Source organism: Glycine soja, chromosome 1, assembly GCF_004193775.1.
Source record: "Glycine soja cultivar W05 chromosome 1, ASM419377v2, whole genome shotgun sequence".
NCBI lineage: Eukaryota > Viridiplantae > Streptophyta > Magnoliopsida > Fabales > Fabaceae > Glycine > Glycine soja.
Window position 1 is genome coordinate 46,945,428 of NC_041002.1, and position 19,019 is coordinate 46,964,446.

General features: G+C 28.5%; 2 protein-coding genes across 2 annotated transcripts; one reads left to right on the forward strand and one right to left on the reverse strand.

The window, feature by feature from the left end:
* The first annotated feature begins 2,180 nt into the window (after window positions 1-2,180).
* On the forward strand, window positions 2,181-5,179 carry LOC114417211 (plasmodesmata-located protein 8-like). The gene is made up of 3 exons (XM_028382339.1): window positions 2,181-3,046; window positions 4,251-4,361; window positions 4,878-5,179. The coding sequence occupies exons 1-3, from the start codon at window positions 2,293-2,295 to the stop codon at window positions 4,880-4,882; spliced, it is 870 nt and encodes a 289-aa protein (XP_028238140.1). The 5' UTR covers window positions 2,181-2,292; the 3' UTR covers window positions 4,883-5,179.
* A 9,336-nt stretch (window positions 5,180-14,515) lies between these two features.
* Window positions 14,516-18,800, reverse strand: LOC114417220 (pectinesterase 2-like). The gene is made up of 2 exons (XM_028382351.1): window positions 17,721-18,800; window positions 14,516-15,447 (listed from the first exon to the last, which is right to left on the reverse strand). Exons 1-2 carry the CDS (start codon window positions 18,583-18,585, stop codon window positions 14,765-14,767), a joined length of 1,548 nt encoding a protein of 515 aa, XP_028238152.1. The 5' UTR covers window positions 18,586-18,800; the 3' UTR covers window positions 14,516-14,764.
* Window positions 18,801-19,019: the final 219 nt, after the last annotated feature.

Genomic DNA, 19,019 nt, shown 5'->3' on the forward strand with positions numbered 1-19,019 from the left:
AGAGTATCTATGACTGGAGCATTCAAATAATGTGTTCTCCCCACTTTTCAGATTTGAGGGGATTTTAAACTCGATTGAGTTGGTTGATGTTTATTCGAATTAATTATGGGAATCTCCTGCCATCATGGATTTTATCTTTTTAACTGTCAAATCTTTAGATAACTGTTAGTGTACTTGCTCATGATCCAAGGTCCCAAAAGGCATTAGAAAATGAATCTAATATATGATGATGAGTCGGTCTTAAACCACAAATCTATAATGCATATAGCTCGGCCCAAAATCGGAGGTATAGTTTCATTAATATGACAAGACATATAAGTTTAGCAGCTTAAAATTGCTCCTCTTCCTCCTTTCTGGCCAATCAAATATAGAGAGAACACAGACTAATTTTTCACTCCGTAAAGAAAACTGTTATATGCAGATAAAGACCAAAATGAATTTTTACTAGATTTTGTAGATTCTGTCTTGATCTTGATGTTATCAAGACAGGGACATAATATACATCTAGAACTGCTTCCAGTCTTCTTTACCAGCGAATTCAATAGGAAAAACACTCACAATCTACACAAGACTGACAAAACCACTGACCTTTCCATCTTGAATGAGCTTAAACACATGATTAAAAACAGAAATACTAATTTCATTTGGACAGCTTCCTAGAGCAACAGCATGTGGTCATCCAGAATTAGAGGAACAATCAGTGTTTGATTATAAGATTATTCAATATTCATGCCCTTAAAATAGTATTCTTGAATTCTGAAAGTTGGTGGTTGAACCAATGAACCCTCTGTGGGGCACACACCACTTGAATTTCTCCCTTGAGGCCAATGCTTGGCTGGAAAATTGAAGGGTATGTGATTCCCAAGTTTTGGACAATCTAGTGAAAGGGGAGTTATGTGTTAAAGTGTTAAACTATTCAAAATGTTCAAATCTATATATGAAGTTGTTTTGTGATGTGAACTGATAAATGCACTTGCTTTGTTTTCATCATAAATTACAGAAAGTATGTGACTTTTCTCACAAATTCAAGTGATAAGAACCAAATAGTTCTCTAGTTTGTAATTCACACTTTATCAAACACAATCTTTTTCTGTTTCTGAAGCAAAATATGAAATATCCATCAGCAATAACCAACCAAGACCAACCTTTTTAAGTAAAAATTGATATTATTACTAATGCCAGTTGAATACCAATAACATTTCTCATGAGATTTGTTCCATTTATCAATAACTTACTTAATTTAGAAAGAGAAAGAAAAGGAAATTAGAGAAAACTCTGTTCCAAGAGATGGCAGGTAAATTGAGAAAGTTAAAAACTATGAAGAGATAAAGTATAACTTAATTGATAAAACAATAGTAGATATTAAATTATCAAAATATGGTAATACATATTTTACTCAGAATGATTGAAAAATTCTAGATAATGTTGGGAATAACTCATCCTAATAATCAACCTTCATATATTTATCAGAAAACTCAGGAGAGATGCAAGTACTGCCCATGATGAGGCCAAAGCTCATAGAGCTCAAAGAACAAGAGAGGACTACCATGAAAATATGACATTGTATCGATATGATAAAAGATAATGAATGATTACAAAGATGTGTCTATTCATACTAGTGATGAGTGTCTAACAAATTAATTGTGATCAAAGTAACACTGAACAATATTCTTTTATTTTTTCTAATGTTCTTTTGAGTATCTTCAAATATATGATGACATGGTTCACCTATGTCAATGAATCAAAGGGGATTTTACAGTTTGAAGAGAAAGTGAAGAGAATATATTCTTTTTATTCTTTCTCTAAAGATAATAGCTGAAATTTCTTATTGTAATTAAGAACTTTAAGCAGTGGGAGTCATAAATCATAGAGGAAGCACTTTATTATGTACTTTTGAATTAGGATGTCAGAAACCAGAGGTGATTAATAAAGTAAATTTGGCTAACTCTTAACTTTAATGTTACTTGGGTGAGTTGGTTCACAATTTGATCCATAGGCAAATAAAATTGATATTATATTGAAGTAAAGTGCTCTTAAAAGTATATGCTATGTTCAATTTGAGGTTAATTTGTTATTTTAAAATAATGTAGTTCCAAGTATATAAAGTTCATGTAAAGTAAATCTGGATGAGTATTCAAATATATCATTTAACACCATAAGACATTACTACAAAAAAAAGGTATCACGTGAGAAACGACCAAAAAAGCAGCCACCACCTCACTTTGATAATGTCATAACTCATAGCAATGAAAGAAAGTTAAGTTCATATTGAGAGCAAACAAGGAAAGAAAAATGTTCATAACCCTTCAATTAGTCTCAACTAATAGAATCATTTTAGCTTTGAAACTCTCATATCTTGTATTTCTCTTTTCTTCAATTCCAAAAGCCAAAGGCTACACTACTAGAGCTCATATCTTCATCTATGCTGGCTGCTCTCAAGAAAAATACCAACCAAACACACCCTTTGAAGCCAACCTTAATTCCTTTCTGTCTTCAGTTTCTGGCTCTTCTTCTGACACTTCTTACAATAGCTTTGCCATTGGAAATGGAAGCTCATCACCACCAGAAGGGTCCATATATGGTTTATACCAATGCAGGGCTGATTTGAGGCCAAATGAGTGCTCAAAATGTGTTAAAAGTTGTGTTGACCAAATAGGCTTGATTTGTCCCTTGGCTTTTGGAGCATCTTTGCAACTTGAAGGCTGTTACATAAGATATGAGCATGTTGATTTCCTTGGCAAGCCTGACACAAGTCTTTGGTACAAGAGGTGCAGTAAAGCAGTGGCAAATGATGCCGAGTTCTTCCGGCGAAGAGATGATGTTCTTGCTGATTTGCAAGTAGCTAATGGATTTGGAGTCAGCACTTCAGGTTTTGTTGAAGGGTTTGCACTGTGTTTGGGGGACTTGTCTATGGCTGATTGCTCCTCTTGCCTTCAAGAAGCCGTGGGAAAGCTTAGGAGTATATGTGGATCAGCAGCTTCAGCTGATGTGTTCTTGGCACAGTGTTATGCTCGGTATTGGGAAGCTGGCTACTATGATGAAGCAGGTCCATTTGATTTCTAATTCTTATTTTTTCACTAGAATATAGCGATTGAAAAATTGAAGCATGTTCTTATCTAAAGGCACCAAATTCTACCTATTATTTCTTTTCCATTTTGAAGTGTAGCCACTAATTAGTTTATAGCTAATTCAATTACATTAAGAAGCTAGATGAGAGAGAATAACAGGGTAAAATGAATTGAACTTCTTCCATAAATTATAATTAACTTACACCTCAGTTTTGAGAAGTTAGATGAGAGAATTTTTATAAAAGTTGAGTGTAAGCTGATTTTAACTAATGAAAGAAGCTAAATATATTTTACCTACCTTTTTTTTTCTCTTATAAATATTTATATAAAAATTTATACAAATAGGACCTAAATGTTCTTCGCATTGAGAATTTGTTAAAGGAAAATTTGAGAATGACTAAAGTGATTCAATAATTCTTGGGGGGAGAGGAGAAAGAGAAGGAATTTGCAATTACTTTGAAGTTTAAAATATGATTGGAATTACTTAAAGAAACTTTGTGCCATTAACCACCACTCTGTTCAAAAGTGAAGTTAAAATGGAGTTGAGAAAAATGCAGGATGCAGCTAGTAGTACCTAACAAATTGTCAAATGCAACGGTCAACTTGTATTCTTTTAATGAAGCAAAGTGTGTACTTTTATGCTTTATATTGGAAAATGCACACTGCAAATCCCGTCTTCTTTTACTTTCTTTAATTTTATTACTATAGGTTAAATCTCTGAACACACGTTATTTTGTTCTCTATCTTTGCTTATTGGTGTATCAGTTCACTAGAGAACCTCACCATTACTTTTTTTTTTTTCCTTTCTCCTAGTGTCATAATTTCGCATAAAGCTAAATTTCAGTATTGAAGATACGATAATATGGAATCCAATGACAATCTTTTGATCTCAGGCACTGTAAAGTTTCAGATTCTTCCACCAATTTCCTAAACTAATTAATGCTTTTGATCATTGAAATGCAGAATTTTCATTTTATTGCCTTACAAATTAAAAAGGTTGTCTTCAAAATTCGATTATAAAGTGCAGAAAGCAATTTTTTTTTTATATCAAACATCATTGGCGTAGTCTTGTGAGATTATAATAGCCTTATTATATATCTTTGTAAATCTTCATGCACAGTATTTAGTTTACCAATAGTTCTGATCATTGCTTTTCGCCAATTAATTTTGCGTTTTGTGCAGAATCTTCCAAAGACGATGATCAAGTGGGGAAATCAGTTGCCATTATTGTGGGAATACTAGCAGGTCTAGCCATTCTTGTTGTTATTCTCTCAATCTGCAAAAGAGCAATGGGTAACCATTTAATTTCTTAATCCCATAATGCTTATAATGTTGGTTTTAATTTACAAACACTTATTTTTACACAGACAACATCCAATAGAAATCTATCTTATCACCACACTCTATTAAGAAAGATTTTTTTTATCGGGTAAGAATTAAAGTAAAGACAGATTTATGAGTTTATAATGTTCATGGATTATTAATAAAGAATTTAATAGTAATATATCATTAGTGATTTTTTTTTATACTTTTTAACCAATAAAAGATTATAATTATTTTAATTTTTAAGATAGGTATTGTGAAACTCTAACAATTATTATATATAGATAGAATATATATAATGATGAGATAAATTGATTAAATATTCTTATTTTATATATATATATATATATATATATATATATATATATATATATATATATATATATATATATATATATATATATATATTAAACTGTATAGTAAAATGAATCCATTGATGAAATGATTCTATGCTAATGATGATCAAATTTTCTGAATAACATGCAGGTTAAAAAAATGTGGACGTGGGGGTTACACACAAAGCAAGAAGGGGGGGGGGTGGGGGTGTAATCATTTCAAAATGTCTGCAAATGTTTGTTTAAATTTTATGAAAGTGCTGCTTCCACTTTTGTGCTATCATTATCATTATTAATTTACTATGTTTTTCAGAAGGTGGATGTTATCTTCTGGCTTATAAAGTGGAAATCTCATATCCATCAACTTCAAAAAGGCTGCCAAATCACTTGCTGTCGTGATCTCAAAACAAAAAACAGATAATTTTTTTTTTTTATAAAAATAAACTTCAAAAAGTATAGTGTGCATTTCTTTCTTAATTGGCTAATCTGTGTGGTTAAGTGCTCTTCTTAAAGGGCAATCTAGATTGTTGAGTTTCAACTAACTTCTCTATGGAGTGAAAAGCTTCCCTATTAGAAATGACAAATTGGGCCGATTCACAAATGTTATAAGAAACAAATCATCTATGTTGTTAATGCGAGTAAAACTAATAAGCTTGTCAAATTTTCTAATAGAGATAGGCATTAGCAAAATACTTCACATTAATAATATGATTAAAAAAAACAAACAAACCATAAGCTAAAAGCCTAAAACTCATACATGTGAAAATTCAAGATTTTCATTATTTTAACATAGATGCTTGAATATAACATGTTGCATCAGGTGGCATACGAAATTGAGTCATTGACAAACTCTCAAGCACCATTATAATGGTGATAGAGTATCTTAAAAAGAGAAATGCTATATATTTCCTCTTATAATATTTCTTAATTAATTCTTCTAATATCTTATAAAAAAAATACTAAATGAAGAATTATGAAGCTTAACATTCGACCGATTTAAATTAGCTTTCGATCTTTTATTTGATTTTATTGCTTGAGTTAGCAATATTAAGCCTTTTAAATCACGTAATAATAATAAAAAGGAAACATTTTTTTCCTAATTAAGTGATAGATGTTTTTTTAATGGTTGATATGTCTTCATGGTCTCGCTTTGGTTTTAGGCATCTGCTTGGGGCACCCAGAGTTTTTTTTAGGGCACCCAGAGTTTTTTTTAGGGCACCCAGTTGATTTTTAAAATGTCGATCAGTATTTTCGATTATGAATAGTAGATTTTGATTTTCATTTTTGCAGCACCTTTTGTTTTCGTAAAATCTCATTCCCTCAATGTAATTTGCTTCTATTAGCTTCTGGTATCCTCCTATTTTGAGCATTTGTTGTCTCGGGCGGTGTATGTGTGTTATTTATGAATATAGGTGAAGTTGGATGATTTTTCATTGTCGGAGAAAAAAAGGTGCATAATTTTTTTTAAAAAAAAAACATACGGATTGCTAATTCATATGGCCTTACAGATTGTTAATCCGTATGTTTCATACGGATTGTTAATTCGTAGGAATTTTTTTAAAAAATAAAATTGTAAATATATTTTTTTAAATTTGTTTGGTAGTGTAATTTTTTTGTAATAGTTTTAGCAATTTTATAAATAAGGATTTTAAATTTTAATTTCTTTTAAAAAATTAAAAAATTTTAAAAAAACTCATACGGATTGATGATCTATATGAGTCATATGAATTGTCAATCCGTATGACTCATACGGATAAACAATCCGTATGAGTTTTTTTTTTAATTTTTATTATTTAAAAAAATTTAAAAAAATTCATACGGATTATTGATTCATGTCAATCCATATGACTCATACGGATCATCAATCCGTATAAGTTTTTAAAAAAATCATACAAATTGATGATCCATATGAATCATATGGATTGACAATCCATATGACTCATATGAATCAACAATTCCTATGATTTTTTTAAATAATAAAAAATTAAAAAAACCTCATATGGATTGTTGATCCATATGAGTTTTAAAAAAAGAACTCATACGGATTACCAATTCGTATGAGTCATACGGATCGTCGATCCGTATTTAAAGAAAAGGTGAAGGACATTTTAGCCATTTCATCTATGTTGCTGGGTGTCCCAGCAAAAATATTGGGTGCTCAAAGCAACTCCCTTAGGGGCTTTCACATTCTCAATTAGTCTTATTTTAAGAAAATTCAGGCAGTTACTAAATGCACTTCCTATTTTACTAAATGTACCTCTTATGCATTTTTTTTGCTCTATATTACTACTTTCCAAAACGTAATGTGAATAAGGAGAAGGGGTGGGGTTGGGTTAGGCTTGCAAGATATGATGAAATCCGATATAGGTGATCAAAAAATCCCGATTGGGGTCGTGTATAAGACAACAATGACAAGTGGGTCGTGCATGGTAGTCATTACAACAACACTTACTGTGAGGACACAGAGCATAGGAACTCAATCTCTTCTTCAATTATTCCCATGTCGATAATGTAAAGGAACAACAGGGCATGGTGGCAATGTTGATGGTGGAGTGGTACCTCAAGGTGGTGTATTGCAAGGAGGGATTCAAAAAATCTAAAGACATAATAGGAAGTGATTTTGATGAAGCGGAAGGGGTATATTCAGATCTTGGCAACAAATTGTCGATATAGAAGGGGTAGAGTATGGGCTGACATGTGTGGTAGTGGAGGGGCGCATAAGGGAGGATTAAGATTGAGGGAAAGTACTTTATTGAAGTATAGAGGGTAGACATCAGACAATGACATTTAGGGAGTCTTGCTTTGTGTTTCTCTTGACAAACTCATACAACTCATATTTTTTCTTTTAGAAAATAAATTATAAAACATGTTATAATACTTCCCAAAATTAGTTTTCGGTTGCATTAAAATTTTAACACTTTCCAAAAGGGGTAATTTTTTTTAAAAAGATAAACAAAAAGAACATAAAGGATGTGTGTTTAGAAAACAAGGATGTGTGTTTAGCAATTGTTAGATTCCATAGTTTTGGGTGAGCATATAATCTAAGAGAATAACTATTCTCACTACCTAAATTGCTAATGACACTACCAGCCATAACAATGTTACCATTTTACCCTTGTTCCTTTTCCTACACCCCCAACTCTTCTCCCTTCCTCTCCCACTTTCCCAACAAACCCAACCCTTCTCCTTTCCTTTCTCTTTTCCCCATTACTTGTATAATAAAATTATGATTCCGTTGTTAAATAGTTTTTTCACCCTCATTTTCGTTTTGATTTATGTCAGGGGACAAATTTGGAATACCACAAAAAGGTACTCACATAGTCACATGGATAGTGTCAATAGAAAAAGTAGGTAGTGACGTACAATAGCAATTCTTGTAATCTAACTCTAACTTTGTGTCCATAAGAAGAAAAAAGGGACATTTTTAGAGATACAAACCAAGTAGTAGGTGACCGAGTCAGGAAAGTTACTAAAAGGGTAATTCTTTTTTGTAATTTTATCAAATAGGGACAAATTTTAGATTAATAATAAAATATGAATAAGTCATAAGATATGTTACCATTTCTAACACTAAAGTCATAACTGAAATCGTAAAAAAAGTCAATGACTTTTGATTTTATTTATTTTCATGTGAAGTCGTAAATTGGTTTACAATTTCAAAGATTTTTAATTTTTCTTAAAAAAATATTTAATTGAAGTCATAACCTAATTTACACTTCAAAATCGTCCTTATTTTTTTTAAGTATTAAATAAAAAATTAAAAAATTGATAAAAAAAATACAACTTCAAAGTCACTCGGCAAGATTTTTATTTTTTTATATTTAAATTTAGGATTTCGAAGTTGTAAATTTAAATCTTATGTTTATATTATTAAATATTAAATAAAAAATAATCCTATGAAAAATATTAAATTAAACAATATAAAAATATAGAAAAATAATATAAAAATATACAAAATATTAAATAAAATTATAAATTAAAACTAATTTAAGGTGGTTAAAAATTAATATAAAAATTAAAAAATTAAATTAGTTTTAATTTTTAATTTCTAGCATTTTTGTTTCAATGTTTTTAATATTTTTGTTACTAATATTAACAAATATGATTAACTTGAAATTTATTAATTAATATTAAGTTATTCTGAAAAAAAATAGTTAATTTTTAAAGTTATCATTAAGTAAATTAATAATTTTGTATATTATTAATGAGATGGACAAACCAATTCTAAATAGGCCTAAGAAATAATAATTGTATAAAACTAAAATATATGATCGTAGTAATTGTACATAGAAACAAGTTGATGACTAAAATTGCTTCTACTTTTCAATTTTATGTTTATATTTAATTTGTATTACTCATTTTATATTAATGTATTATGTTATTTTTATTTTATCAACTACTTTTATTACCAAATTATTTTCTATTTTTAATATTAAAATAATTTAGCAAATAAAATTAATTAATAATATTGTACAAAATTATTAATTTACTTAATGATAAAAATAAAAATTAATTAATAATACTGTATGATATTATTAATTTACTTAATGATAACATTAAAAATTAATTAAAAGATATTTAAAAACAATTTAGTATTATTTAATAATTTTTAAGTCAATATTATTTGTTAATATTATTAACAAAAATATTTTAAAAAATTGAAACAAAAATGCTAGAAATTTAAAATTAAAACTAATTTAAAGTTGTTTAAAATTAATTTTTTTTAAAAAGCTGATTTTGAAGTGATAAATTGAATTACGAGTTCCACTAAATATTTTTTAAAAATATTAAAAACTTTTGAAGTTGTAAATCAATTTATAACTTCACATAAAAAGTAAAAAAAAAAATCTAAAAATTGTTGACTTTTTTGTGACTTTTGTAAAAAAAATAAAATAAAGTCGTGTCATTTCTTACGATTTCATTATTAGAATTCATAACACACCCTTTGATTTATCTCTATTTAAGTATTAATTGAAAATTTACCTTCATTGTGATAAATTAAAAAAAAAAATCTCCTTTTGGTAATTTTCCCTGACTGACTCCATGGCTTTTCTTTTTCTGTGGATTTGAAATTTTCAAGAACTAGAGTTTTCAAATTATTCTAGCTAGAAAGGCAATGTCAGAGTCTCATAGACTTTAAGAAAAGTTGAACTAAGTGTAAGTACCGAAAGTCATACATGATTACATAAGTTGCTTAATTTAAAGAAACTTGAGCGTTACAATATGTTGACAAAAAAATTTCTCTTAAAAGACTAATAAGATTAAGCTTGTCTTTATATCAACGCAAGTGAATTTTTTTCCCCTGACATATATTCAAGGGGTTCACCTCTCAAAAAAATAAAAATATTCAAGGGGTTCAAGACCCATTACATCTTGATAACTTCTAATTAACAAAGCCCATTGACACAAGCTTCTCTTATAAGAATTAGGGTATATTTTAAGTCATCTGCAAACTCATCCAATACACAATATTTTATAATTTATAATTATTTTAACAGTTAATTATGAGTAATAATTCTTTTAAGTTAATACATTTTGCATAATGCACCCTCTTGCTTTGATAGCTGACCTTGAACTTTCAGTCTAGCCTTATCCTCTTAAGGACAGTATTCTCATTTAGGCCATCTTTATTATGAGCCACTTAAGTCATATACGCCTCGGTTATTAAGATTGGTTAATGGTTAAGTATTTGTTGTTAATTGTCATGCAACGAGAAAAAAACACACACACAAATAGACCAATGAGAAAGGAATAACACTCTTTCAATAAAACAACCATAAACCATCTTCAAATTAATCGATCCCTGGCGATTTTTCTTGACCGAAACAAATAATATATTATATTTAGATATTTTTAATTTAAATTTAATTATATTGTAATATATAAAAAATTAATTATATTGTAAATAGTGTCTTAACTTTAGTTTTATGTCTTTAAATTTTTGTTATTTAATTATACATAATATTGAAATCGTAATTTTTTGTTAAAATATCGTGTCAAATTGTTAATTAGTTCGCGACTTCATTATTATTTGGGACATAATTAAAATAAACATATTTTTAGAAAAATAGTCTTGTCTAAGTATTGTATTGAAGACGAGCATTGCTGTAACAAAAAAAAAAAAAAAAAAGAGAAGAAGCAGCGAGCAATTACAATTAATTAGTAACATAGTTTTGCTAATAATATATTCCATAAATAAGTTTCATTTGCTTTGTTATACATATACCTATATCCTATATATAAAAAATGTTTTATAAAAAAAAATTCCACCCCAAATATCAAATAATTTATAATAATTCACCTATTTTATTTCATCAGTTGAATCATTTTAAATTTTTTAATATCATTTATACCCTTACTGGCTTGTCTTGAATAAATTGTATTTATTAAATTATTCTTAAGATTCTGACGGATAATTTTTTTTATTAGGTTGTTGTTATTTCATGGTATATTGAATAATCAAACGGACCCACCAATAATAACAATATAAGAATGTCCGTTGTGTGATTTGGTTTTATTTTTGATTAAAAAGTAATCCAAACCAAATATAAAAATTATACGTAGTTCGGTTTAAATTTAATATCAAATCCAAATCAAATTAAATTAGTGTAAGTTTTATAATAAAAATTTGACAAATATTTATCATTTAAATCAAACATATCCGAAAAACATCATCTAAAAAAAGAAGTGTAAGTTTTTTCGTATATATAATACTAAGGTTATGTTTAACAAGATATTTTAACTAATTTTTATTTTTGTTGACTGATTGAAAAACTTGTTTCACTTTTTGGTAAACAATTTTTTTCCCAATAACTACTTAATAGTTTCTAACATTTTTTAGTGTTTTTTAAAATATTAATTTTTAGCTTTTGGTTTTCTTTTTATATATATTTTTATTTTTATTGTCGATATATTTATCAAAATTTTAAATTACATTTTTTAAATATAAATTATTGTTTTATTATTTTGATCATTTTACACTTTTTAATTAATTTTACTGAACACTTATAATTTAATAAGTCAATTTTTCACCTTATAGCTACAGGTTATCAGCTTTCTGTAGTCCCTAGCTTTCTAGCTTTTAGCAAATTTTTTAGCTTCTAACTAACTTTTGCTGAAAGTTGAAAATTATCTTATTGAATCACATGTGCTTGGTAAAATTATAGATTGAAATAGCTGAAAAAATATAAAATTACACAAAGGATAAAAATAATAAAATTTATCTTAAATAAAAATATTAAAAGGGAAATATAATAAATATTTAAGGACAAAAAGGAATAAATATAAAAAAAATTAGAAGACAAAAGCTAGCGCTTTTAAAAATGATAACTCAAGTAATGTTTTAAAAAACTTTAGAAACTAGTAAAAAAACTCATTTACTAAATAATTAAACAAGTTTTTTTCACTAGCTTTCTAGCTTTTAGCAAACTTTTTAACTTCTAACTAACTTTTGTGGAAGCTGAAAAACTAGCTAATAGCTAAAAGCTAAAAAACTATTTTATTGAATTACAAGTGCTTGTTAAATTATATGTTGAAATAGCTGGAAAAAATATAAAATTACACAAAAGATAAAAATAATAAAATTTTATCTTAAATAAAAAAGATTAAAATTGAAATATAATAAATATTTAAGGACAAAAAGAAATAAATATAAAAAAATTAGAAGTCAGAAGTGAGTGCTTTTAAAAAACGATACCTCAAGTAGTGTTTCAAAAAAACGTTAGAAATTACTAAAAAAAATTTATTTACCAAACAATTAAATAAGTTTTTTCGCTAGTTAAAAAAATAGAAACTAACTCAAATGCCTTGTCAAACATACTCATAGCCATAATATTATAAAACTCAAGTGGTATACACATAATATTTATAACGCTAAAGTAATATAAATATTGCGATTTGGTTTGATTTAAAAATACCAACTAGAAATCGAACCAAATTAACCGATCAATTTTAGTATAAAATCATACAAAAACTTTCAAGTTGATTCGATTTTTAATTTTTTTAACTATTTTTTTATTTTTATTTTAAATTGATTTAGATTTAAACATCCAAATTGTTGTACCCTAAATCATCATTGGTATCATTGTTTTTTATATATTATCCCTTTATATATTATTATGTTTTTTACGATAATATTATTATTGTTAATGTGTATAAGATACTACTTTCATTTCTTTTTAATTATCAGATTTTTGGAGAATTTTCGTTTTTTTATTTGATATTTGTAAAATTTAAGATCACATGATTCGCATCAATTATATTTTTACTTTTTTATCTTTAATTAATTTACACCTACATTTATTTTGGAATAAAAAGAGAAAGAAATGAAATAAGAAACTTCACAACTATTTTATTATAATTAAGACAATTTATTATATTCTTTTGGTCTTTATAAAACAACCTTCAATGACAGATAAAAAGGAATGGAGGTAGTATTAGTAAGTGATTTTTTTCGTAAATATTATTTTTATTGTTTATTTTGTCGTATTATTTCTTTTATTGTTTCTTTTCATACCAATTATTATTAGTATTTTTTTATGAAAAATATATAAACTGTTTATAAATAAGAAGTAAATTGGTATCTCGTGGAATAAGGAAAATTAAACTAGTACACTTATATATGTGGGGTCATATCTCTTGAATGTATTACGGAAAATATAATTCAGTGTCCCACTGCATATGCCTGCCCCTTCTCTCTTTTAAAAGTTCACTTGACTTTCATGGTATCTAATTTCTGTGCTACAAATTTAAATATCGATTTATTTATTTATTCAGGATAAGTATCGATTCTTAAAAGTTTGCTTAGATCGACTATGACATTGACAAACTTTGCACCTTCAATTGGCCAATGATGTGATACATGGACTAACACGAAATTTCCAAGCCATTAGACATATCCAAATTCCAACCCTCACGTAAATCAAGTCAAGATAATGAAATTAATTCTATAAAATTTATAAAAAAAAATAATAATTTATCACTCTCTCCATCCCATACTAATTATCATATAAAAAATATTTCATAAATTATTATTGTTTTAATTTTTTAATGTAATTTTTTCACTTAAATTTCTTATAATATTAATAATATGGATAATAAAATTTAAAAATAAACTAATGATAATAATATTAATTTTAAAAAATTATTATTCTTTTTCATCTATTTATTATTTTTTTTAGTATGTTAGAAATACACATGACAATCATAATAAAAATGAGGGAGTAATATTTAAATGATGAGTTGTAAAAAAAAAAAAAGAAACGGTGAGCAAATAATGGACAAAATTTACTCATTATATAGAAAGACTAATTTTAGTTCCTAGAATTAATTTCATGATAGATATTTTTTATAATAAACAATTTCTATTGAAGATTTATTCGAGGATTTGATTTTTCAAAATGAAGATAAGAATAAAATGTATTTATAATTTTATTAAAAAATTAATAGTAGAAAAATGAAAATATTGATAACATAAAAATACATATATAATAAAATTTACAACTAATTAAAATGTTAATTGCTGATTATTAATTAATGATTATTAAGTATTGCACTTCATCTCTTAAGTGTATTTTCGTCATTTTAAAAGAGTTAAGTCTTTAATTTTTTGGATATATATATATATATATAAATTATATTTTAAAAATTATTTTTATTAAAATTAATTCTATCAAAATTTAGCACAAATAAGAACTGAAGAAAAAAATAATTCCGTGGCCAAATGTGAGAATCTTGCAACTTAAATGGATTCAAAATAGAGAAAATAGACAAATAAGAGTGACAAAAACCTTCAAATGAAACTTTCAACTTTTAATCTTTGATTCTATAGACAAATACAATTCCACCACCAATACCAATTCTTTAAATCAAGTAACAATATAAACACCAATACAATTTTGTAGGCCATACCAACTTATTTGCCCTTGCCTTATTCACTAGTGCGGCCAAGATATACATTGGGAAAAATAATAATTTAACATGAATGAATACAAGAAAACTAATCACAAAGTGTACCAACTTCTAATCAACAAGCAATATTCAAAGCCCTGAGGTGAAAGGGACACCAGAGCTAGGTATCCAATTGTTACCAGCAATAAAGTTGCCAACAGTGAAAGGTGAGGCCTGAGAAGCACTAGTGAGAACATGGTAACCCTTCCAAGTAACCCTATTGGCAGTGTTGGAACCTGGACCAGTGTTTGCATATTCAGCATAGTACAAAGTGTCTAGGGCAAAGTTGCCATCCCATTCCATCCAACCAGCAGGGTTGATCAAGCTATCAAGATAGGTTTTCATGAACACGGTTCTTGAGTACTTTTGCCAGGGTCTCCCTAGGTATGACTTAACTGAACTAGGGTTGAAGCCCGAGGCACCTGTGACCTTGGAGTTGTGGATGATGATTCCTGTGTTTTGGTTAGGGTCAGTTCTGCCTTGAGCTGTGACTGTGATGGTTCTCTGTGGAGGGGTTCTTGCATAGATGTTGCAGTTTTGCAAGACTGCAGCAGCATTGCCAAAGATGAAATCCACTGTGCCATAGATGTCACATGCTTTATAGAATTGCCTCTCTGAATGAACATATAGTGTGTCTTGGAAACCCTCAAAGCTACATCTGTAAAATACTGAGAGATCTGAGCCAGAACGGAATGCCACAGCTTGGTGATTTGCTGCTCCTGCAGTGTTCCTGAATGTGATGTCTTGAGCAATGAATCCATCACCCACGGCAGCTGAAAAAAATAGTTGAATTAAAGAACAGATAATTACTCGAGTTCAATTTTTATGCATTGTAAATATAATTTTTTTTTTCATATCAATCAATCAAACATCAAAATAATATGATTTTTAAGATATTTATTATAAATATTAATAAATTTATTATACATAATAATTTATAATTACACATCACTCTAATATCTTTTTACATTCAGTTTATAGGCTATTTTCTTCAATTTCTGTAATTTTTTTATTTTTATAAAATCTCAAACTATTCAAGATATTGTTTTGTAGTCTAATTTTTATGTTCTGGCTTATATATATATATATTCATATATTCAACCAATTACAAATGTCCCTATCCAAATGCCGTACCAACTAATTTTGTCTACTTTTGAATTGTTCAATTTATTATTAATTAGTAATGACATCATACTATAGTCTAATCTAGCTTCAGCACTACATGGAACTTTAGAATATATCAAAGTGGGTACCATGCTTTTGATTAGGAATCAAAGATGATGAATGCAATTTTTTTAGAATGGTCCATGAAAGAAATATACAATAATCTAGAAGGCATTTATCTGTCCTTTCTGCATGCCTCACGCCTCCATATTAGTTTTTTTACTACTGAAAGTCAAATTTAATCGCTCCCCTGTTCGCCATAACCTCACCAACTTAAGCTTTCTTAACTTAACTTTATAAGACAAGTGTTGTGTGTGCCCCTTCTATTTTAAAGGACACCAATTCAATTCATCCACGTAAATTAACTCTTGAACTAAACCTGCAGCTAACGAACGTTATATTTTCTAAATTTCAATAGGAAAACAGCACATAAGTGTCTTTTTTTGACTTGCAACCGATAAAATATATAGTCCCCCTTTGTTACCCCATTCATGTATGATGAATTTCTTTCATCGAATGGACAACATTTAATTAATTAGAAACATGTAGAGATCGAGACATGAAATTTTGACAAAAAAACTCAACCACTAATGTAATATATATGTGTGTGTGATTTTTACCATGAAAATAAAATAGAAAAACATCTAATTCTAGCTTTATATTATCAACTTAATAAGGATCACGGGTTGGGCTCCGCGATCAACTCAAGCACTAATCAAGGCAATATGGAGCTTTTATTAAATTAATTAAGGTACCGTGGTAAGTGGTAACGTCCAATTAATAATACAAATTGCTTTTGTTTTTTTTGTAACATAATACAAATTGCTTTAATACATGTCGTCGAAGCAAAAAATAAAGATATAAATATATATTTGAATGAAATCATAATGGCATCGATCTGTTATTTTTTTTTTATTATATAAATCTCCTTTTGTCTGTATCTACAAAAAACTATTTTGTCGACTATTTATATATGGTAAGTACACAACTATACTTAGAATCAATATAAAATTATTTGGGTTCAACGTGTAGCTATATTAATTAGAGTGGTTATATCCTTCACCGACAAGTGTGCACTGAGTCGTGATTTTTTTCGCTCTATAAGTATTAAAAAATAGTTTTTTTTTAATCTTTCTTTTCCCTATCAAATAAAGGGGAATAAAGTTAAAATGACATGAACCAAATATTACTTCTATGAATTAATTGTTATTTGTTAAAATCACTCACACACAAGTATAATATTATTTTAGCTAGCTTCCCGGTCAGGGAAATCGCCAATGAATTGAGAGAGAGAAAACATAACAAAATTAATTTGGCTGTAAAAGAATTTAATTTACTAAATGTATTGATAACTTTTATACTGTCATTTTAATTACATATTATTATATATGATATTTTTTTACTCTATAATAACCACTTTAAAAATTATGTGTAAGAAGATTTTTGATTGATTACATACCAGTATAAACATATTTATCTTAACGATATATAAAAATTAAACTCACAGTAAACTAAACAACAATAAAATAAAAATTATAACACATACTTTTTTATTGCTGTAAACTATTCTGACTAATCCTAAGCTTGAAAAGTAACAGAATATTTAAATAAAGGAAAGTTTTTCTTCTACCCCAAGTTTTGTGATGTTAATAAATTTACACTGTTGATTTTTATTTAACCATAATTAACAAAGCGTACGTATGATCTTGACTCATGAACCAGTAACATCTCATAATAAGTTATAACGAATTAATGAAACATTAAATAGATCTATGTATCACCATTAACTTCTAAACCATCCTTAAATAGTGTATATAGTATTTGTTGAGTAAGCAAATAAAGTTAGAGGAAAAAAAATATGATCATATATTAATTTGCTTACCAACAGTGGCAGAACGGAAGGTTGTTGTGCCTCCTCCAACACTTTTGCTACCTGTGATTATAGTCTTTCCAATACCATCTCCAACCAGCATTATATTATTTCCTTTTACCTCAACTTGTTCATTGTACACCCCACTCTTCACATATATCACATACCTTCCACTACTACTCTTTGGAGCAGCATCAACAGCAGCTTTCACCGTTGTGTACTTTCCAGAACCATCTTTTGCAACCACCACATTAGCATTAGAAGCTACTGAAGAAGATTGCAACAACTTTCTATCACCTGGCTTCACCCATGTTGGAAACCCTTCTTTGTAACTTGGTGGTTTGTATTGGTAAGGACCCTTATTGAGGGAAAGGGTGTTGCTTAGTAACTTTGTGACATTATTGGACATCAAGGGTAGGACATAGTCTGGGACACCAAGTTCATAGAATCCGTTTTTGCATGTTTCTAGGTTTGTGAGGGCTGTGCTGAGCCATGTTTGTGTGTCGGTTTCGTTGCACTTGGTGTTAGGGTTAATGGTTTTGTTTAGTCTTTGGATGGTGTACTCGTAGAGTTGAAGGCAATCTGCCCATGCAGCTTTTTCATGGACATTGCGGCACTTTGGGCCTAGGGCATGGGTGTTAAGTTCACTCCTTTGTGCTCTCTCTAGGGCTAGCTGAAGGGAAACTTTGAGGAAATCGGATTTGCTTTTGATGGGTTTGTTGAAGGCATGGTTGGTCAAGTAGTACTCACATGGCTGAGGGTAAGGGGTTTGGTTGCACCATGATTGGATATCTTTGAATGAGTAAGAGGAAGCAATGGAGGAGAATAGAAAGGGAGCAAGTAGAAGGGTCATTAGGAAGGGAAATGGTGGTGCCATAGTGAGGGCTAGCCTATGGCCAAAAGAGGTTTTTTTGGGGTTTAGAATTATGGGAGGGTGGAGAGAAAAGTACTAAAGAGGTTTATTTGAGGTTTGGTTTTTTGAGGATGGGTGTGGGGTTCATGTCCTAAACTTGGTGCTTTAAATAGAGGGACGGAAGGGGTGGTTTGAAGGACGATTATGGATGTTAAGTTGTAAACTAGGGACTGCTCACCATGTCTTACTTTTCCAAATCACTTTGTCGATCGGATTTGCTCTATATTTTCATGCACGTTTGTTAGTTCATTTGTGTAACCACTTTTGCAATTTATTAATATATCATAATATTTAATTGGGTTCCTATAAAAAGAATACATTTAAGTGGGTAGCAATATTTTAGAAAAATTTGGGGAAAAAATGAATAAAGGATAATATATGTATCTAACTTTGACCAT